Source organism: Leptodactylus fuscus, chromosome 2 (genome assembly GCF_031893055.1).
Source record: "Leptodactylus fuscus isolate aLepFus1 chromosome 2, aLepFus1.hap2, whole genome shotgun sequence".
Taxonomy (NCBI): Eukaryota; Metazoa; Chordata; class Amphibia; order Anura; family Leptodactylidae; genus Leptodactylus; species Leptodactylus fuscus.
In genome coordinates, this window is record NC_134266.1 from 52534843 (window position 1) to 52558051 (window position 23209).

The 23209-nt window shown below is 42.8% G+C and overlaps 1 protein-coding gene across 2 annotated transcripts in view; it reads left to right on the forward strand.

The window, feature by feature from the left end:
* FLOT2 (flotillin 2) overlaps positions 1-23209 on the forward strand; it is a 73056-nt gene that overhangs the window by 15739 nt on the left and 34108 nt on the right. Inside the window, exons 3-4 of one of the 2 annotated variants that reach the window (XM_075263709.1) lie at positions 10824-10914; positions 21182-21305. In XM_075263709.1, the coding sequence (XP_075119810.1) occupies positions 10824-10914; positions 21182-21305 (215 nt within the window). Of the gene's footprint in view, positions 1-10823; positions 10915-14590; positions 14682-21181; positions 21306-23209 lie in introns of both variants that reach the window. The other variant, XM_075263708.1, reaches the window with a different exon arrangement.

The window sequence follows — 23209 nt, forward strand, 5'->3', positions numbered from 1 at the left end:
AAAATTCATAGTATACCCATAAAGGGAATTTAATGTCTCAGATATTTGTGGCATATCTATAGAATACACCATGTATATCTCATAGATGCTGCCATCTCGAGAGAGGGGGTCAGGGCACCGTGGCTGGTAGGAATAGCGGTGGCCATTCATGCCTGGCTCTGTCCTTTCACTTCTGTGTAAGTTCTGAAAACTCAGCAACGGAACTCCCGGAACGGAAGCAACAGAATTTGACGGAACTCCCATAGAAATAAATGGAGCCTCACTCCAGACTGGGAACCTCCGCATTCCCAGTGGTTGCAGCACGTGGGTCTCTAACACTAACCACTCTCAAGATAGCTGCGGGTCTGCAGATATGCCATAAATGTTTAACTTGGGAAAATCCCTTTAATGAGGGGTATTCCCATTTTAAAGGGAATCTATTGATAGCTTTTTCCTTCCCTTACCACCAGCAGGATTACACAGCATTACGTCTTACTCAAGGATACTTGTATAGCTTGTAACAGAGCCAAGTACGGGGAGAAGTGTCGGCTGGGCTACAGCTCCCTACTGACTTCTCCTCCCGCCTGTTGTGATTGACAGGTATCTCTCTGTAGACTTTTGAGAGTAAGATGTATTGCTTTGTAGTAAGGCAGCTTGTCAATATTTCATGCTGCCCGTGGTTAGGACAACCTGACACTGCGGACAGGATCCCTGTAAAAGCACGTCTAGCATATATCATTTCCCGTTCCACATCCTGCATGTTGTGAGTTCCTGTACCGCTTCACTCTGGTGCCTGGTAGTCTAGCTTCAGTCCTTTAGTCGTATTGTGTGTGTACTTTCACTCTGCTCAGTTGTGTCACAACCCTCAAATCTCCATCACCTACACTCAATGGACACAGACATTTCCTAAACTGACCAAACATGCTTTAAAATATGAGAGTGGCGCCAAAGTTTTGGTATCATGGAGGTAGGATTCCGGAAGATTTAAAGTGTACCAAAACTTTTGGACAACTTTTGATTTTCTGGCAGTATTTGCGTCATTATTACATTTTGTAGTATACTTTATGATCAAATTTTGTGTCCTTTCTGTAAACATTTTTCATACTCTGTACATAGGCTATACTCCATACACAGTAACATTCAGTGAGAGGCAGGAACAGCTCTCAATACAGAAGCAAGGGGAAGAGTGAAAAAAGGCAGGATTTCACATAAAGGAGCCAAAATTTGTTAATAAAGTATATTACAAAATGTATTAATGACACAAATACTGCCAGAAAATCAAAAATTGTCGTAAAGTTTAGTTACTTTTTAATTCATTGATAGATGTAGTATAGGTTAACTTGTCATTAAATACAATCCTAGTAAATTCTCAATCTAGGTAAACTATGGCACTGGTATATGATGCATATTGGGCATGACCAAAGTGTTGGCCATGTTATTTCGTTTGCACATGCTTGTCCAATAAATGTCTCCTTTTGCATTGTACATGAGAGTCGTGGTTTTCCTAGATTGATATACACTGCAGTTGCATCCACTAAGCGCCACACCAAAACCATATCTGAAACCTATTAAGTTAAAGTTCCCCATGAGAGAACCCCTCCCTGTCCTTCACCAATGTCATAGTCTTTAGTTGTTTCAGTGTGAACATAGTATGCATTGAGATTAGGTACACATGATAGAAAGATAATAGACATTACATACCATAGTATGGGCACTCAGTGGGTGCGGTTCCGTGTAGGAACTATCTGAAAGACCATGGACCTGGTGGAGCAATCTATTTTAGACAGGCCAGTATAAAAACCACAGTAAATATTGAGTGCATCACAACACTACACTTCTACTCTGTAAGGTGCAAGCTTTAAAGGGGATGTGTCATCTGAAAAAAAATTAAAATATATTTTTAAAGCATTTTTCGGGAGTTCTTTTTGTCCTTTTAATCTCCATGTCTCTATCTATATTAAACATTGGATGAGGATTAATTGCTGATTGATGGGGATCGGGCCGCCGAGACCCCACTGATCCTGAGAATGGGAATGTTTTACACCTAAGGGAAAAGCAGCCAAACGCTCAGATGGACAGGAATGTGCCTCTTTTCCCATACACTTCAGTAGGAGCACCAGAGATAGGTAAAGTACAGCACTCTGCTGTTTCCAACACTCCCAATTGAAGTGAATGGGAATGAGGCCACATCTGTTAACCCCCATTGTCAGGGTCTCAGCAGTCACATCCACCATTCAGCAATTTATTTCTTTTCCCAATTTTTCCTCAATTTTTTCAAGTTAAGTAGCTCCTAGTGAGAAAAAGTTCAGAGTACACCCAATACATGATTTATAACAGTTATATAATGCCCCCATGTGTAACATAATGGTATCCACATCCAAAGGCATCTAGATTACATGCCAGGCTACATGCAGGTCCCCCCAGAATGGATGCCTGCACATTGGCACGGGATCCATCCTTACTTTAGACGTGCAATGAACTTTTCCATCAGTACTGGTGCAGGCGCTCATTTCACATATTGGTGCCTACATTCCTCATTCATTGGTCACTGCTTCATCTCTGTTCCAGCGCCTGCTGTGATATCAGCTTTGGGCGCCCGAAGCAAAGAGGAAGTGGCGAGTGATGAACTGATGGGAGCGCTCATTAGACTTGGTATCTTGACCATGTCTATCCTAGGCAGAGGGACCTGCATGCAGTGCAGCATGTAATATAGAACAGTGATTCTTAGTTGCAGCACGTACCCACTGGTACCACAGATTGAGAACCACTGCTCTGTCCTATGGATAGAGGGGTTTTACCTAGAAACATATTTATATGTTCTAAATGCAAAGTTTCTGGAATTTCTTTTACTTTCCAGTTCTATAGATATTTTGTTTTTTTCTCTTGCAATATTTCACTGGGGGACACAGTAACCATGGGTATAGACCTGGCCACTAGGAGGCGAACAATAGGGAAATGGAAAAAGTTGGCTCCGCCCACACAGGCTATACCCTCCACTGACCGTGTACTCAGGCAGTTTTTTTTACCTAGTGTCATAGGAGGCAGTCACGACCTGAGTCAGGTCTTTCTATCTTACAACGTTTTTATTTATTTTTTCTGCATACCATGGTTGCCTTTATGGAACCGGGCATATCCTGTTGTCCTTCGTTATCTGGGACGTGTACTCCACTTTGCTATCGTGCATTCTGCTGATCCATTATGTTCTGCCAGAGGTGTGGCTGTTGTCCCGTACTTGGTGGATCCCTGGGCAACAGGGATCCTCAGGCGAAGGCTCTTCCGGGACAGACAATTCTCCGATTACAGATCTCTCTGGATCTTCTTCAAAGGTCCAGCTGGCTCGTTTACGAGGGAAGTCCTGCCTTGTGCTTTCTTTTCGAAGCATGGAGGTTCTGGATATCAGTCAGGTGAAATTTTTCCTCCAATAGCCGATATTTGATCTCTTCAATCCAGTATGTCACAGTGGTGGAGGTGGCTTGATGGTCGCCTCTTTGTAGCCGTCACCCTTGTCCAGTGCCAATAGCTGTCCTTTTTGCTGGCAATCTTGGCACGTTGGGGCCGGTGCCATCCCAGCCTGGGGCACCCAACTTTCCTGTACTCGAGTTTGTCTCAAGCTTCATGGATGATGCTCCTCCTGGGGGGATTTCCTGTGGAAAGCTTGTCTTCTATCCTCTGGCAGTTGTCACTTCCAACGCCAGCTTTTCTGGAGGAGGCAGGGTTCGGAGTCCAGAATGTTCTGGAACTATGGTCCGGGGGATCTTCCTTCCAATCGATCTGTTGTATCGGGGGGGCCATCTGTCAAGATCGGCACCCTGAGGGTTGGCCGGTTTGCTTCAGTTTGGCTATTACACCACCGTCGTCTTCTTGAATCCCCAGGGCAGAACCAAGCGCCTGGCGGCTTCCGGAGGTTTCCTGCTCCCTGAGGTGGGAAGAATTTTCTGTCACTGTTCCCTCAGCAATTCAGACTACCAGTTTTTTGTTGTTTTTTTTACCACAAGGTCCCTGTATACAGCCAGGTGCAAGGATCCTCAGGCACTTGTGCCAACGCCTTTGGACTCCCTGGTGGAGGGTTTCAGCTTCTGTTTCCGTTCCTCCCTTTCTCCCTCCTTCTAAGGTCCTCAGGAACTCAGGGTGAGGATTCCTGCCATCCAGGTAGCTCCAGTCTGACCTCATCTAGGCTACTTCACAGTCCTCATAGTTCTGTTGGCAGACTCCCCGGACTTGCTTTTCGGCGAGAGGACTTGCTCTCTCAAAGATTCCACTCCACCTTACGTTTGCCAGTTTTATTGACGAGACTGTTGAGGGCGAGTCTTTCTGAGACTGTTATTGCAGTCTACGTTCTAGGCCAGGGAGCCAGAATCAGCCAAAGTGGGATTACTCTTGGTAGGTTTAGGTCCGCTGGTACGGAGCTGAAGTCTGTGGTCAGATATCTGTGCTTCTTTTCTTCCAGTGGCCCTAGTTGTCCTTACTCAAGTAAGACCGTTCTTCTAGGGCAGGACTCATGGTGTCCCTCCTTACTGGCTTTTGTGATCCTTGGTTTTTTTGCCTCATTCTTGAGGTACCTTAGGCTCCTCCTTGAGCCTCTAAAGCAAGTTCGGTTTCTTGTGGCAACCACTTCTTCTTGTAGGGTTCTGAGCTGGCTGCTTCTACACCAGTCTCCCTTCTTGATTTCTCACGGAATAGGGTTGTTCTTTGTCCCCCACCTTCTTTGCTTCTAGGGTGGTGTCCTCCTTTTCTTGTCAATGAGGACATTGTCTTGCCGTCTTTTTGTCCAGAACCTGAGCATCCTCGTGGGCACCACGCACTGCCGAAATGTGTTCAAGCGACTGGATTGATTAGCTCTCACGGAACCATTCTTTGATGCTCTTTTGTGATTTCCAGGGAACTCTAGGAAGGGCCTGTCTCTTCCAGGGTATCCATCTCTAGGTGAATTCAGTCTGTCGTAGAGAGCCTTACAGTTAAAGGGCAGGGATTCGCCTTCCCGTGTGATGGCTTATGCGACTAGGGCTCACAAGGTTATCTAAGTTTTTTCCCTCCCTCTGGGACTGCTGTTGGACATCCCATGGTTACTGTGTCCCCAAGTGAAATATTGCGAGAAAAAGGGATTTTTGTGTACTCACCTGTAAAATCCTTTTTTCGTTGTTTCACTGGGGAACACAGGTCCCACACGTTGTATTTGTTTATACAGGATTTTTTTGTTGGAATGCTTTACGAATTTAGGTGGTTGGTTCCATATTCCTGTTTTTGGACTCTCTCCTACTGCTGTGGTACAAAACTGCCTGAGTGCACGGTCAGTGGGAGGGTATAGCCTGTGTGGGCGGAGCCAACTTTTTTCATTTCCCTAGTGTCCGCCTCCTAGTGGCCAGGTCTATCTATACCCATGGTTACTGTGTCCCCCAGTGAAACAATGAGAAAAGGATTTTACAGGTGAGTACACAAAAATCCCCTTTTTTTCAGGAGTCAGTTTATTACCATCACAGGCAGGATTACAATGACAGATAACACCCGACTACAAATAACTTAAGATTCACCATTCACAATAGGTGATTGCAGCTGACTTCCTCCCCCTCCTTGCACAATGAACTCTCTACCGGTCATAGAGCATGCCCACACCACTCTCCCATACAAGTCAATGAGATATTTTACAGGTTCCAATGGTCCATGTGGCTGATGAAAGGCATTTCTGTAGATGCTGGCAAGAGCAGCTCCAGAAAGATGGCTGCCACCATATCCATGGACAAAAAATATAAACCGTAGAAAAGAATATTTGTCATCTGGGTTATAATTCGTAAGGCTTCATGCACATGACCAAGTGTGCAGCCCACACGTGTTGTGATGCTCTGTTTATTTTTAGTCTATTATAGGACTTGTCTTATAAATAATGGATATGAATATCAGAGCACACGGACTCTACACTCGTGTGCATGAAGCCTTAAAAAAAAAATAAAAAAATCTGATGCATTCCCTTTAAGATGATAAAGCATGACTACAGGAAGCACTACACCCATCAGATCTCAAATAAATTCATCCTTCTGTCACTGACCCCAGCATGCCCGCCAACTTGCTTGCTTGGTTGATGAAATAGTAATTGCCAGCAGTGATTATATATGGTTGAAATTACTTGTATTACCATACTGGTTGGAAGCCTCAGAAGGAAATAGGTTAATAAAGTACTGTCTAGCCATTTTGAACCTACCAAATAACCAAGGAAAAAAAAATCATTAAAGTACTTAGTTTTGTCCTGGTTCTTTTCTTGCAGGATTGGGTGGGCAGATACTCATTAGTAATGTTACCGACCTGTGCTTGCCTGCTCCATAGGACAGACAGTGATGGCGCTCATGGTCATGCACCAACACCGTCAACGCTCAATGGTGCATTTAAGTTAGCTAACCTGTTCCTATTGATAGAATATTGGCTGGGCAGAATAGCTCTATATAGTTAACTGTATTTGAAGATGGATTGTTATTAAATTCACCAGCAGCAAACCTGTGTATTTATAAGCAATGACGTTTTCTACTCTTTTTTTTCCTGTGGATTCCTAAAAAAAAAATTAACCCGATTATATTTGTTCTTGGTTTCTAGATGATAACACATAGAAACAGTTACACTCACAGTTATTGCCTCAAAGTAGACGTGGATGTTCAGGATTTTACAATGTTCTACCTGTAAATAAGATGTATCTGCTCTCTTTATTTGTATACCCTAACCACATCTTCTGGAATCACTGTGACCAATTTCCACTATAGACATCCTTGATCTCAATAGATCATGGTGTCGTAAAATAATTAACCCTTATTTATTTTGAATTGTGTAGGGAGGTGTTTGGTGAACACATTCAGAATGGGCTTTAACCTATTTTACTTCCTTTTTTTGTAGAAAACTCTAAAGTTTTACCTAGTAATGTTCTAATTAAGGGCTCGTTCACACGTGGGCAAAGGGGCAGATTTTGACAGCGGATTTCGCTTCAAAATCCGCCCCTTTACAATGGTGGTCTATGCAGACAGCCGGGCTTCTTTTTTCCGCTAGCGGCAGGTTGCTGCTAGCGGAGAAAAGAAACGACATGTCCTATCTTCAGGCGGAAACCGCGGCGCGCTGGACCGCGGCTTCTGCCTAGCAGCAGCGCCCTCCTATGTCGGCTCATTCATTTGAGCCGACATAGGAGGGGAAAGCCGCGACCGCAATGGTCGCGGCAGGCGGGTTTTGACCAGAGAGAGACGCGTCTCGCCGGGTCTCTCTCTGTGTCAAAACCCGCGTGGACGGTTCACATGTGAACTGACCCTTAGTATTGGCAGGGAACGTGCGTCCTCTCCACACTATATTGGCAGTATGTACAAATATAGCAGTAACCAAAGTGGTGGTGGTGCTTGAACCCTTCAAATCGCAGCAACTCCAGTTTTATACCACCTGGTGACATATGAAAGCTGAGAGTCCCGGCTCTCATACACTACCAAGATTGAAGCTGTAGCAAAAATGGAGGCATCACTTAAGCACCATTCTGGGATGTAATTTTTATATACTGTACGTGGCAAAAGCATATTGCTAGATTGTATAAAATCAAATATATGGTTAATTGAAGTGAGCCCCTTCCCCCTTTGGCAATGGCTACCTCTGTACATACTGCCTCAGACCGTAGACTCCATGGCATGATCGAGCAGGACGTTTATTTTTTTTTTTCAACGTCCTGCCACAATTTCTGCCTCTCATTGGGGAATCCATCCCCAAATCAGAATTCAATTCCTACATGTGACTCACTAAACTGTCTAAAACAAGAACTGTCATAGTTGCTCGTAGCAGCCAATCACAATAAGGCTTTCATTGTTCAGGAGCAGAATACAGAATGACAGCTGTGCTGTGATTGGTTGCTATGGGTAACTATGCCAGCTTTGCTTTAGGACAGTGAATGGGGATGGCTCTCCCTGACTATGCGTTTTGTGTGTTGCTAGAACTTTAGAGCCTGATTTACTAAAATTAAGTAAAATTGTTTAATAAAGCATATTACAAAAATGTACACCAAACACCCCCCCTCCGGCCAAGCATACAGGACTGATCTGTTTAAAGCACCACAACTCATGATAGCAGTTGATGGGTGCGAGTACTGGGATTTGAACCCCTAGTCAATCTGACATTAATAACCATAGGTTGCAGTAATGCCCCGTGTCATAGACTCCTATAAAGGCAATTTTTTGCTTTGTAAAAAAAAAAATAAAAAAAAATCTCAAACCTCTTAGGGCTAGTTCACATGGGGCATGAGGGGGCAAATTTTGACGTGGAATCAGCCTCAAAATCCACCCCCTCACAATAGAGGTCTATATAGACCGCTAGCTTTCCTTTTTCCACGGTTTGTTCCCACTTGCGGAAAAAAGTGAGCTGCCCTATCTTGATGCGGACGCTGCGGTGGAAACCGCCACGTCAACACAGTCCCTCCAGACTAGGCCCATTCATTTGGGCCTACTCTGGAGCAGTAAGCTGCGACTGTTGGAAGCCGCACCAGTTGCAGCTAGCCGCGGCAGGTACATTTTGGTCCTGATTCTGACACGGCTTCCCGCATCAAAATCGGGACCAAAATACGCGGTCACTAGCCCATGTGAACTAGGCCTTAGCATCTCACATACATGTACAGTGAATGCTAGCACTCCAGGCCTTAATGGTAACGCAGGAATTTTAACATAAACTGCAATACGTTACAGTCTGTTATATAAGCAATGTAATGATTGCAGGTTCAAGCCTATAAAAATACACACTTTAGGCATTCTCATGTCACAAAATGCCCAGACTATAAATATACATACTATAGGTAATGAACAGGACATGAGGAGGGGTCCAACAAGTGGGGGAATACTGATCAGCTCTTTGTTGAGGCCTCAGTAGGCGATTCATAGCGGCCACGCAATGTCGCTATGTTATGTTATTATATGACTTCATGCTGCAGCCCCTTCATACAGCTGTTCAGAAGGCTCCCCACTTGTTGGACTCCAGTTACCTGTTATTGATTGCCTATCCTGAACATAGAGCATCAGTAAAAAAGAACTGGACAAGACAATTATTTCATTTGGTATTTATGATATGAGAACAGTTATAGTAATGGTTTCCTTACATAGACAGCAACATCTTATCTATGCCTATGTATTATTACTTTGCATTACTGCAAATTTTGTGCTCCTCCATGGTCACAGATACTCATGAAAACAGTAAGAGGAGGTTTTACTCTGCCGAAACAAATATAGTGCAACCTCTGTGTATGACCAATGTTAAGATCATCTGAGCCAGCTGATAATCTAATGTACGTGGGGGCAGCAAGGGTATGAGCAAGAAAGGATCAGATGTTAGGGACACTGAATTCCAATATTTAGCTCTGCTCCTTATTGAGATTACGCGTACAGTCAGCTGAATGTGTATGGAGAAGGGGGGTAAGAAGTATTAGGGTAGTTCATACAGAGTTTTTTGCAGGCGGATTTTGTCACGGAATCCGCCTCAAAATCCGCCTGCAAAAATGGCTCCTGTTTAGGCCCATATATTCGAGCCTGATCAGGAGCGGTATGCTGCATCGGCATCCCATCGCGGCTAGCTGTGCGGGAACGTTCACAAGGCGGAAAAGGTTTCCGCGACCTTTTCCTCCGTGTGAACATACCCTAAGCTGTTGGCCATGTGAACATACATATGGCTATCTGTACCTTCATTACACAATGAGTATGATTTGTAAAAAGCAGGAAAGGAAGTGATGTTTTGTGGTTTCCCACACAGTACATTTCTGAGATTATCGTTTCCTTTGCTTCGCTTTTTCTCCATTATTTTCCACTTTTTCTCTATGTACATATAGGGCTGGGCGATTATTTAGGTCATGCTCATTTTACAGTATGTTCTGGGTGAATCTTGTGAGAATAGTCTCATGAGGTTTGTGAGATTCTTCAGACCCTAGAATATAATAAGTGGAGGCCAAGGATATGTGATCAAACATAAAAAACAGTGTTACTCGCCTCTCCTGGTCTCCGGCCCAACTCTCTTTTCTCTTTGAGTCTTCTCACTTGCATCAGGCATGTCATGCCGGAGCCCAGGAGAGGTGAGTAACACTGTTTTTTTTCATGTTTGACTACCTATCCTGGGCCAGAGACCAGAGAGTATAAATATTGCACTTTTGGGTCGAGTGTAAACTTGCAAACATTATAATAACTGAACGGACATAACAGATGTGAGCAAAGTCACAACTTTTGGTTGATGGTCAATTTTGGTTATGTTTCAATTAATCCCCCAGGCCTAGTACATACATATGTTCAATTATATTTCATGTAATTCAAGGCCAACAAAGTGCTAGACAAGGAGGAAGCCATTGACTTATCACCTTTATAGAAAATTTCTGTGTATTTTCTGAATTTAATGTACCTTCTTTTCCTGGCTCATTTGTAAACTGAGGTCAACTATGAGTTGGTCATATAGCAAAACTTACCCTACTATTGCATTGTGCTCTGTAGTGTTACATAGGACAGTAAGTAAACATAGGGATTACGTTATACACACAGTATGCAGCCCCAACAATTCAGCAACTTTACATCTGTACATGATATAATATATTCTAATATTTCTGTGACACCACTAGCAACCTATGGGTGTATGTTGGTGTTAGCGTAGTAAGTCGCTAAAAATGACATGTGTGAATAGTGCCTATGATAACACACTTTCCCGCTGCTGACAGACACCTTGCATGGCTGCTTTTGCAGCAGCAGACTAACACTAACCACACTGCAGCCCTCTTTTTTCTTATTTTATCCTTTGGTGTAACTGGTTTGTGTGTTGCTCTCTGGTAACTGCTCTGTGTATTTGCTGTCCTCCTGCCCTCATTTAACGCTGCTCAGACTGTCATTGGAGGTTATGACCATCCTATGTCGCTGCGAGAATATTGAGACATCGGAGGGGGTCCCTCTGTACGTAACAGGGGTTGCACAGGTAATAAACTTCCAGCTTCCTAATTCTGCTCCTCAGTTTCTTGATCTCTTTTTATTATAAGCAGAAACGGCGACGAGAGGACTCTGCACTAACCCCTAATCTCATACTCTTCCTCCCAGGTGTAAGGTTTCAACTTTCCTTCCCATGTTCACTTCCCCTTTTATGTCCAGTCAGCAGTCACTTTTGGACGTAATGTGAAGCTCTAGCAATAAAAAAAAAAAAAAAAACTTCTGAAAATAAGATGCCAACAGTTTTATCAAGCTGTAGATGGGTTGTAACGTCTACTAAAGCTATACTCTTATACCTCTACACACCCTCAAAACACATACCCATATGAAGCTGACTCTATGTGGGAAACCTATAAAAATTACTTAAAGGGGTTGTCCAGACTATGTTTTTAAAGTTTAAATATGTTGAGGGCAGTGAAAGAAGGAAAAAAAAATAAAATAAAAAACCCATACTCATCTGTCCCAGTTGCTCAGTTGTCGTCCCTCGCCTCCCACTTTGTTTGCTCAATTCAGGTCTCTTCCGGTGGCGTGCTGAAGCCACTGATTGGCCTCAGTGGTCACATGACTGCTGAGGCCAATCTGCAGGCCTCAGGAAGAGGACCCACGATGTCAGAGGTAAGGAAATTCAGGCCCTTTGCTGATTGGCCTCAGCGGTCACATGACCGCTGAGGCCAATCAGGGGCTTCAGCACAACGCCAGGAGCAGAGGACACGGGAGGACACCGGAGCAACAGGGAGAGGTGAGTATGGATTTTTTGAAATGTTTGTTCACTGCCCCCAGCTTATTTAAACTTTAAAAGGGTTGTTCATTTTTGCCTGGACAACCCCTTTAAGTGATTGTCTCTACTCAGCCTATCACTGCAATTCCAGCCTCTCTAAGCCCCAATGATCAGCAGTGATCACCTAAGAAAGGTGTGGCTGACCATGTAATACAAGGATAGGTCCAGACTGCTCTGGCTCGGAGACCGAAAGTCCCAAGTAGAGGATCATTATGTTATCACTTTCATTATGTCTTAATAGTGCAATTGGGGAAGAGTTGTCCATAAGGTTTTGTATAGATTAATAGGTGCTACGCCACTATTTCTCATGCAGTTGGAATTTTTTTCTGTAGCCTCTACCATTCTTAAGCAATCACTGCTGTTCATTTCAGCACTATTATGATCCCTACTGTTGGGTGGGCGGTCTCTATTGGTCTGCTCTAGTCCAGGACTCCCCACCTGACAGTAGGGAGCATAATTGTGCTGAATCTAACAGAATTAGTTACTCAGGAATGGTGAGAGCTAGAGAAAAAATTCCAACAGCGCCGGAATCAGTAGAGCAGCATCTCTTGAAGGATGCAGAGAGTTGTAGTTGGTGAAAAGTCCTATTTAAAACAAGTAGACAAAAATCACAGAGTATGTACAAGGGTCCTGCTGATACTATTTACACATGCTTATTGAGGGTCTCAAAACTGTATATAGCTTAAGAGGACCTTTCACCTCCTCCATCAACTCAAGTGCGTGGCATCTGTTAAGAGTTATTGCTGTACTGATTTCAGCGCAGTTGGAATGTTTTCTCTATCCCCCCACCATTCCAGAACAACAATAGCTGTTATTTTCAGTGCCTGATGTGCTATTTAAGCTCTGTAATGTCAGGTGGGTGGTGTCAGGCAGGGGGCGTGATTCAGAGCTCCAATCAGAGGCAGCCAGTGTCAGAGCTCAGAATCGCACCCCTTGTCTGCTCCTGCCTGACACCGCCCTCCTGACAGTACAGAGCCTAAATAGCATATCAGACACCAAAACTTAACAGCAAGGATTGCTCAGGAATGGTAGGGCCTAGAGAAAAAAATTAAAACTGTCCCAGAATCAGTGGAACTTTAGTTAGTTTAGGTGGTGAAAGTTCCTTTTTAATACTTGGTGATAGTGGGACAGCCATTTATCTGAACTTGCTAATAGTAATCCTGTTAAGCACTATAGTCCGCCTATTCCCAGCATGAAATGGCTGGAGGTTTCTTGTTTTGTTTTTACTCCCCCCCCCCCCCCTAATATTATAGGTTTTGGTGCATTATTTGACCAGTTGTCAGACGCACCACTGTCATTCAGTGTGAATCCAACCTTATAATTAATGTTCACTCTTCAAAATAATATTAATTCCTTTAGTCTAAAGCTCTCTTCTTTTTTTTCTTCGTTTTTCTGTCTTGTTTTTACACTGGAGTGAATGCAGACGGGTGCTCTCTCTACAACTGTCATTCCAATCTTATTTAAGTCCATTGCACTCATTCTACGATGAATGAGAACAACAGAGAGATGTAAATTTAGCCTAATACAGTATGTAGGAGTCTGTTAAAGCAACTCTAAACAGAAAATACACAGAAAATTAAAAATTCCCAGCTTTTCCTCCTTTCATCTTCTCTGATCCCCTGGTCCCATTATGTCTTATGTCACAAGTGTGAGAAATCTTATAAATACAGTCAATGTTCTCTGCATCCTCCCTACTCTTCCCATCTTCCCTACTCTTCCCATCTTACTGTCCTGTGTCTGAATGTAAGGGCTAATTCACACGGGCACATAGTGGGCGGATTATGGAGCGGAATCCACGTCATAATCCGCCCCCTCACAATGGTGGTCTATGGAGACCGATAGCATTCTTTTTTCCGCTAGCGGCATGTTGCTGCTAACAGAAAAAAGAAGCGAGCTGCCCTTTCTTCAGGCGGATTCCGGATTTGCGACAGCAACCTCTGGAGTTGGCCCATTCATTTGAGCCTACTCCGGAGGAGGAAGCCGCAACAGTCATGGCAGGCGTATTTTGGCCCAAGAGTGACGCCAAAATCTGCCCTTCCTCTCCCTGTGTGAACAGGGCCTTTGACAGCTGACTGGATCAGGAGTCTCTGGGCTGATCTTTGTTTTTAGTAGCTAGTTCCACCCTACTCCTTTTGTTAGATTTTGCCCATTTGTATCTACAAACCAAGACGGAAAACGTCAGGAAATGAACCCCTTTGGTTTTTTTTAATGATTTTTGCAAAACTGTTGGGTGCAGACCAACATGTTTGTTTAATTTTATCATTTAAGTTCCCTTCCAGTACTGAAAGTGAACCTGGGTAGCGTCTTTAAAGGAAAGTCTACCACCACCAAAGTCGCTTCTAAACTACTTCTATGCTGTTGTAGGGGCCAGTAATAGATCGTGAACATGCCTTTTCTTGTGTCAAAGCGCAGTTTTGCTTGTGGTTGTAGACTCCTTTAACATAACATCTTTTTAGGATAGCGATGGATATTGTGAGATACATGCCAACTGAATTACATTTTTACATTCTTACTTTTTCTTTGCATTTATTCAGCAGATAGGACATCCATAGTAGGCCCATATACACACACACAGTTCTATTCCCCTAATGTAAGCGCAGGTTCTACTAAACACCTTAACTTCGTCTTTTCCACCTTCTACCTCTGAGGCATCTAACTGGTTAAACATAATAAAAAATATATAGTTTCTCTAGATCCACGTACAGTACTTACCTATCCAATGTATACAGAGTTTGGTGCTGGTGTATTTAATTTTATAAGTGTTAAGAGTCTGAGCTGAGCATTGCGGACACTGTGACTATGGACTAGAAGGGGGGAGGCGATCTATAGGAAGTGTAAAGTTGATATTGGCAAACTGGAAAATGTGCAAATGTTTTACCTTTTTTGGCAGGATTTCCCTAGCGATAATGACGTTACAGCCCAGGTGTGAGGACGTAGAGACGGCCGAGGGTGTAGCGTTAACTGTCACTGGTGTGGCCCAGGTACTGTAACTCACAGCACGTCATTTTGGAATTGCATGTCTCCAGGAATGGATACCAAGTGATGCCATGACAAGCTGGCGCGTGAGCTGGCAGTGTGTTCACAGACGCTCCAAGAACATCCATAACATATACCGGATTGGACTAAGAGAAAATGTTACTGTAAATGGTGCACTACTACTGACTGGACCATGTATATGTATATAGAAAATTACGCTCTAGTAACTTATTGCAGTAATAACCAGGCTGCACATCAGACTGGAGCCTTGTACACAAAAATAATATAGTCTCGAGAAATAAAGATTTCTGGACTGTTCTTGACCTTGTCCTCCACAAGCATCTTCTATAAGCCTCATTGAATGGTATTTTCTGTCAAAATGTTTAATATTCAGGCTTGTTTTAATGTTTTCATGGCTTTTTAAAAAAATTAGTTTTAAAGTGAACTTCCAGTCTCCTTTTAAAATCAAGGAAAGGAACAGTCTTGTACATGTACATATCTAGATCATAAAGATTGAGAGCCCTCAGTAGTTGATACTTTTTTAATGGCTAACAAAAAATGATGACATATTGCAAGCTTTCGGAACTACTAGGTTCCTTCATCAGGCTGATATATGCTAGCCTGATGAACGAACCTAGTAGTTCCGAAAGCTTGCAATATGTCATCATTTTTTGTTATCCATTAAAAAGGTATAAACTACTGAGGACTCTCAATCTTTACATTTCATATCCACTGGCTAATACGGTACAAAGACTAAATTTGCCTGAAGGTGAACACACACAATAGATGAATGTTGGCGAGAACATCTGATTTTGGTGGGACGATCAGCTGTCTAGTGTGTATGGGGTGTCAAGGGAATAATGGAGGATTGAGCAGTTAGATTGCACCATGCTCTCACCTTTTTTCCATAGAATAGATAAGCGTACTCCCCTACCAAGTTGAAAACACATTGACACTCGGCTTACTCTAGGTTCACACCTGTGCTGGGGCTTCCGTTTTTTTTGTTTGTTTTTTTTCAGGCCCGCTTGGGGACTCAATCCACTTAAAAAGTGGTTAATCACAAAAACCCATAGACTATATTGGGGTCCACCGAGTTTCTGCCCAAAAATGCTTGCAGGACTTTGAACGTAGCCTGAGTTGAGCATGCATATGCACAGAGTATGTGGCAGAATAGCTGTTGCCAACAATAGTGTTGCATTGTTCACACAGTGGTCAATCCATAGACTCCCCATGGAAAAAAATGTGGCAGGCATCCTGAAGTTGGACATTGTGACAAAACTATCGGATGTACTTTAAAGCAGAGGGATCGCTGTGAAGAAACCCAGTGTTTATAAATGAAAGTGTAGTAACCCTAAGTAATCATGTTCTGCAGATTTAGAAATGATACTGACCATTCTTGATGTTAACAAGAGACTGGACTATCTCACATTCATCTTCTGTGTTATTTGTCATGTTTACATCATGGTAGTAAAATATTGCTTTTAGTTGATTCTGCCACTTCTTTTAAAGAAAATCCCAATGACATACATCATCTGATTGGCGCGGTCACCCTGAGCACTTTGGTATTTTGTTTATCCAAATCTGTTTGGCTATTCCAAAGATATCGGCTCTATTAGTGTGGGTGTGATTGTGAGGATGTAGGTCATTGGGCTTTTTATACCTGTTGACAGGTCTTCTTTAAGGAAAAAGCAAACCAGTATACTTTCTCAGGAGTCATATGCTATGTCTTCACTGTGGCCCATGGTTGCTTCAATATATAAAAAGGGATCCTATCATTCAGATGACATCTTTTCTGACTAACACGTCGGAATAGCCTTAAGAGAGTCTATTCTTCTCCTACCTTTCGTTGTCTTCTCCATGCCGCCATTCACCTACAATCCAGGTTCTTGTCGGTATGCAAATTAGCTATCTCACAGCCCTGGAGGCGTCCCCAATGCTGCGAGAGAAATCTCTCCAGCGCCGCCTCCTCTTCTTCAGCAGCGTCATTTTCAGCCTCTTCTTCCGGCGCTGGCTTGTAACCTCTAAGGCCTCCGGCTTTGGGCAGAGAAGACTGCGCATAGGCCACAAGAAAATGGCCGCTTGCATAGTATTTTAAATGGCCATTTTCTTGGGGCCTGTGGAATGAAGAGACCGTTCCTGACGAAGATGGAGGTGGCGCTGGAGAGAGTTCTATTGCAACATTGGAGCCGCCCCCAGTGCTGTCTGAGCACTGGGGCCCGCCCCCAGTGCTGCAAGAGAGCTAATTTACATACCGATAAGATCCGGGATTGTAGACAAACAGCGGTGCGGAGAAGACCACGAAAGGTAGGAGAAGAATAGCCTATTCCGACATGGAAAAGTGTCGTCTGAATGATAGCATCCCCTAAAGGTGTTTATTGTATAAGTCATTGTGGCCTGCTGCTTCTATTCAAAGGCTGATCTGTATACCAGGGCTGCTCATTGATAAGTATATATATATATATATATATATATATATATATATATATATATATATATATATATTATCTACATACTCTGTACTCACGAACCCTAACACTGTCTTAAAAAAAAAACATTAAAGCCCCCGGGGCTTTTCTCTGGCAGAGAACTGCTACTCACTATGTGTAGACTTCTCACTTCGCCACATTGAAATGGATAGCACCATGTTGTAATTCCTACAAACCTCCAGAATGAGAGGTGGTGCTGTGTTAGGGGAACTAAAATAAGGGTTCACATTGCTTAGTAGTTACTTAATGGAATTGCCAGAAGTTCTAGTGACTGACCATTGATGGCATATGCTGTCCGCATACCCCTTTACACATACTTATATGGCCTGTTGCTATTTATTTGTATATATACTGTTGTAAACAAGGGGGTTGTCCAATCACAACAAGCTACACCTTATCCACAGTCTGATTTTGTGGGCTGGCGAGTGGGACCCCCACCAATCATGAGAAAACTGGGGTGTTTTACAACCCAGATTGAATGGAATGGCTGGTTAGAAGTACTCGCCACCAGTCCATTCATGTCAAAGGGACAACTGGAAATAGCTTAAGTACCAATTACCTATCTCCAGTTGTCCTATTGAAATAAATGGAGTGGCAGCATTTATTTCTAACCACTCACTCCCTTCAAACTGGATGGTAGGACCGTTACTGATCAGCAAGTCCATAGGATAAAGGGGTATCTTGTTGTGGCTGGACAACCCCTTTGATGCTAGGTTCACACTAGTGTTTGAGTCTCCACAGAAGACTCCATCCCAGATTCCAATTAAAATCAGGACTTTTCTCTCCCAATTTCAGTATAAAAATGCCAGAAACCGGGTGGAAACCCAAAGGACTCCATTGTAGTCTACAGGATTTCTGCATGTAACCGCTTTTTAAACATACAGGGTCTTCGTTTTTCGGGTACCCATGTGAAAACCCAAATGCTAGTGTGAACAGAGTGTGCATGCATTATTAGGCCTCTGCACATGGAGTCCCTACAGTTTTGAATTGCAGCGCTCTGTCCCCTCCGTTTACTGCTAAATGAAAATTTCTGAATGCAAAAACTTTCTCCATTTGCAGGTACAGTATAATGCAGACTTCTGTGGCCCCTATTATGGATCCATATAGCACAGCTCTGTAATATGGTTGTGTTCATGCAGTCGAAATATGACTTATGAAGATCATCATCATCAATGTATTACATGATCAGTGATGCTTCTGCTTTGTCTTACATAGCATGAAGTGCAGTTACTTGCTAAAAGCCATGTAAAGATTAACCATTCAGCTATATGTATGAAATTGTCTGCTAGTAAATGTACAAATTGTCATTCTTTTCCCCCTAGGATTGTTGTAGTAATGTACTTGTCTTTATTAATGTCCTGGATTTCTGTGTTTCATGTCAGCGTCACTTATTATATATGTATACTATGGTTTGTGTGCACCTAAAATGTCTCTGCATAGATTGTATATTGTTCACTTATTACGAATTGGTTGGTGTGCAGCTATGTATTTGTTTTACTTCCCTCTCGCATGTAAAGTTGCGTGCACATTTGTAGTATTTATGGCATCCATAAAAAAAAAAAAAAAAAAAAGGATCCACATAACCTAAACAGTGTTACAGCCTTAAAAGGATTCAATCATTAAAATCACATTATTTCCCCTCCCTAACACGTAGGAATAGCCTTAAGAATGGCTTTTCTTCTCCTACCTTTTAGATGTCTTCTCCGCGCCGCCGTTCAGTAGAAATCCCGGTTTTCTTCGATATACAAATGAGTTCTCTCGCAGCACTGGGAGTGTCCCCAATGCTGCGAGAGAAATCTCCTACGCCGCCTCCATCTTCGTCTGGAACGCCTCTCTGCCCATCTTCATCTGGTGCTGGGCATCAAACTTCTAGGCATGCGCAGTTGGCTCTTCCATTGCACGTTGCGGATTTGGGTGTGGATTCAGGCGCGAAATTGGCAAAAACCGCTAGCGGTTTTATCAAGGTCCATACACTGTGCTGGAGGGAAAAAAAACAAACTAAAAATGTTTTTGCCGTAAAAACTAAAAAAGCCTCAAAAAACGCTCTGAAAACCACTTCAAAAAACCATTTCCTAATTCCTGAAACAGTTTTTTTTCCTCTCCAAAATCCTCCATGTGAATGGACCCTAAAGGTAGGAGAAGAATAGCCTTTCTTAAGGCTATTCCTACGTGTTAGGGAGAAAAAATGCCATTTTAATGATTGAATCCCTTTAAGGTGTCCATTTTCTATCTTGCACCTGTGCCTGGATTCCAATCGGGGTTCCATTCCTCCAATCTGCTTAAAAAATGCGGAGAGGAAAGTCCTGTAAGCAGAACTTTTCTCTCTGCATTTTTTGGGTGGAAATCTGGCAGACCCCATAGACTATAATGGGTTTCCGCAGGTAACCACTTTTTAAGCAGATTAGATTTCCATTCTTTGGGTCACCAAGTGAACTCGAAGAATGGAAACTTAGGCGTAGGTGTGAGCTTAGCCTTCAAGAATTATAGTATTTGCATGTAGTTTGTTACCAACCTATTTCAGACATGAGTATTGTATTCAGTAATTGGCTATCACAGATACAAATCTTGCAAGTAAATCTTACAGAGGTCACTGTTCAAAAAGTAGCATTTACGCGCTTAAAAAAAAAAAAATCATAATATAATCATAAAATTTGTAATAAAAAAAAAATATTACAGAAGCAACATGAATGTCCCCACATTGCTTTTTTTTTTTGTTGAAGATTTTATTAGGGAGCCTTCACACGGAGTAAACACGCGTGTATTTTTGCAAAATACACGTGTAAAAATAAGACTCCCATTGACTTCAATGACAATTTACAGGCGTATTTTTACACGTGTAAAAAATATCATTGAAGTCAATGGGAGTCTTATTTTTACACATGTATTTTGCAAAAATACACGCACGTTTACTCCATGTAAAGGCTCCCTTACTGAGATTTTTTGAGCCAAAGCCAGGAGTGGATTGGGCTGAAGGTAGAAGAATAAGAACTTCCTATATATTTCCTATTCCTTTTGGCTTTGACTTTCTTGGCTTTGGCTCAAAAAAATGCAGCAAAATCTGCAACAAAAAAGCTGTGCTTCCACAATGTGGGACCTCAGCCTAAAATAAGCTTTAGTTATTTCCCTCCGTCCCTGTTAGTACACTAGAGAAGAAACTTCTGTATAAGTGATGGTTTCTGTCACCAAATCCACTTGAAAAGTGCCAAGAGAACAGTTCTGCAAGCATTTTTTCAATATTTTTCAGGGAGAACCCAATCCTAGTTGTGCGAGTAACCTGTCTTCCTGAGCTAAAAAGGAACAGGTAGTTGAAATCTAGTTGATCAATCTGATCTCCCCAAAATCTGCCATCACTGAAAGTCAGGAGCCCTCTCCCCCCCCCCCCCACCCCCCAATTCACATTTGATGGTTGACTGAACCACCAAATGGTATAGTTCAGGTAATGCACAGATACATGTATCAGACACCGGATGAACGTTTGCCACATTAAGGAATGTTCATTTTGCAGATTCCTTATATTGTAGCACTTTTCCAAGCCTGGAGATACAGCTATTAAAATTACCCACCATGCTCACCAGCCTCCATATTGGAAGTATACTGAATTTCAGAGATTGTTAGAGAATTACCAGGCCTTACCGTAACACTTTCTACATCTGTACTTTGTATGACCAGCTCTAGCCAGAAGTGTCTGTAGAGGGGCAGCCCATGTACAGACAGTAGAGTGCCACAAAGTGAGAGGCTGTAAGGCGGAGCTGTTCTTTAGGGTCATGTTATATACTGTGTAATTCAGGCTTTGTCATAATGACTTTTTGAACAAAATTACAAGAAATCGGCAAGATTTTCACTGTCCCCCAGGATGCCATAAAGAGTCTTATATGTCATGTACACCATGAGCTGTTTATGCTTTTTATTACTTGATGTAAACTATCTTTTCTTGTCTGCTTTCACACTTTTTTTTTTGTTAATTTCTTATATAGATTTATATACAGTATATATTTCTTTTTTTTTTCCTCTTTTTTTAGGTGAAAATCATGACTGACCGGGAACTTTTAGCTATGGCTTGTGAGCAGTTTCTCGGAAAAAACGTCCACGAGATTAAGAATGTTGTCTTACAAACCCTAGAAGGCCATTTGCGATCTATTCTTGGTAATTGAATTCTTCAAATAGTTTTTGTCTGTTTATTTTCTGGAGTAATTGACATTTTAGAGTCTTCATAAATGCTTTTACTAGCAAAGTTATACCAGTAGTGAGTTTCTTATTGTGTTCGGGTTATCTTCTCATTCTCATTGTAGTGTCCAGACTGGTCTACTAGAGCAGTGGTCCCCAACTTTTTTTTCCACCAGGGATTAGTTTCAGCAAGACAATTTTTCTATGGCCCAGTGGGGGCGGGAAGGGGTGTGGATAGGGGTGTGGTTGGGGGGCAGGGATAAGCATGGGGGTGTAGAAAAGCACCTCCGGTATCGGCATTGCCAACGACCAGAAGTAGCGCATGCATTCCATAGTGGAACGCATGGCAGTGAGATGCATAGAGAACTGCAACAGTGGTATGATTAAGACATCAAAGGATGTCAAGGGGATAGTATGGAGGCAGAAAGTAAGTGTAAAACAGAAGAAGAAGTTGCCCAAAGTTTGGTAGGCGAGTGCTGGGTGGAGCCAAGACCCGCTGAATGTCCTGCATAGTACTAGAATCCCGGACATACAGCGGGTCCCAGCTCAATTCCACACTTTGCTCACCTTATCCCGATGAGCAACAACCAAGTTGCTGACTCCTCGCCGCCGTTACGCAGACTGGTGCAACATGCCCCGCGGACCAGCGGTTGGGGACCCCTGTACTAGAGTACCAGAGGATCCTCCAGTAGGGCTAGTCTCTAACACAACAGTAGTATAGCAAAAGACTCCCAACTTTGAAAGATACTATGGTCTTTTTCCTAAGGGTCCATTCACAACAAATTTCTCACCATTTTCCTCCATGTGAATGGACCCTAAGAGTTGTTGGAGGGTGATCCCCAGAATCATTTTATCTGGTGGGTTCCAGGAACCTCAGTCCAACAATGAACATGGCCACAATAAGGAAATCTTGGTTGGGTTTCTGACAAGTCACAGACAATTGAAAGTTCCCACATTCATGATCATGTCCACTGGCAACCAATGAAGACAAAAAACTGCCACCGCTAAGATGGTTGTAGAGAATATTATATATTTACACATTTAGGGCTGCTGGTATATAAGGGCTAATTCACACGGAGTTCTGCGTGTACGCATTACGTCACGGCTGCCGTGAAGGGATGCCATTGCAGTGCACTGGCATCCCGTCGCAGCATTCTGCACCGGATTAGGCCCAAATGAATGGGCCTGGTCCAGAGGGCCGCGAGACCTGAAGAAAGGACACCTCGCTTCTTTTTTTCCGCGTGCGGGAACAAACCGCTCACAGAAAAAGGAAATGACTGGCTCCCACTGATTTCAATGGGAGGCTTTTTTTTTTTAGCTGGATTCCTGACCATTTTGCCCAGTGTGAACTAGCCCTAATAAGTGTAGAAAAACATGTTCCAGCTGACATACAGTTGTTAGTTTTTAATTGAATTTCTTTTACATAAGAAATATTATAACCATCATGTTATGGTCACCAGGACCTATCCTCTGGGATTCACGGATCCTGAGAATGAAGCATCTTACTGCATAGAGAAGTTCACTGTGCAGGGAAACAGCTCTGATAAAGCGTACAAGGGTTCATCTAGCCGCTTCGTTCTCAGAAATGGTGGAAGTCATAAAGTTCATACAGTCATAGCATACCCTAGTGATGGAATATCCCGTAAAAACAACAAGGCCTCATAAAACCAAAGGCGTTTGAGTAGCTGACTGCTACAGGGTAACCAAAAAAAGATCATTGCTTAAATGGGTTATGGCTTTACAGACTTATCCCCTATCCATAGCACAGGGAATAAGTGTCAGATTGCTGAGGTCTGAACACTAGGACCTCCAGGGATCAGAAGAATGGAGGACCAAAAATCCCCCTAAAGCCTCCTTGTGAATGAAACATCAATGCCTTGCGT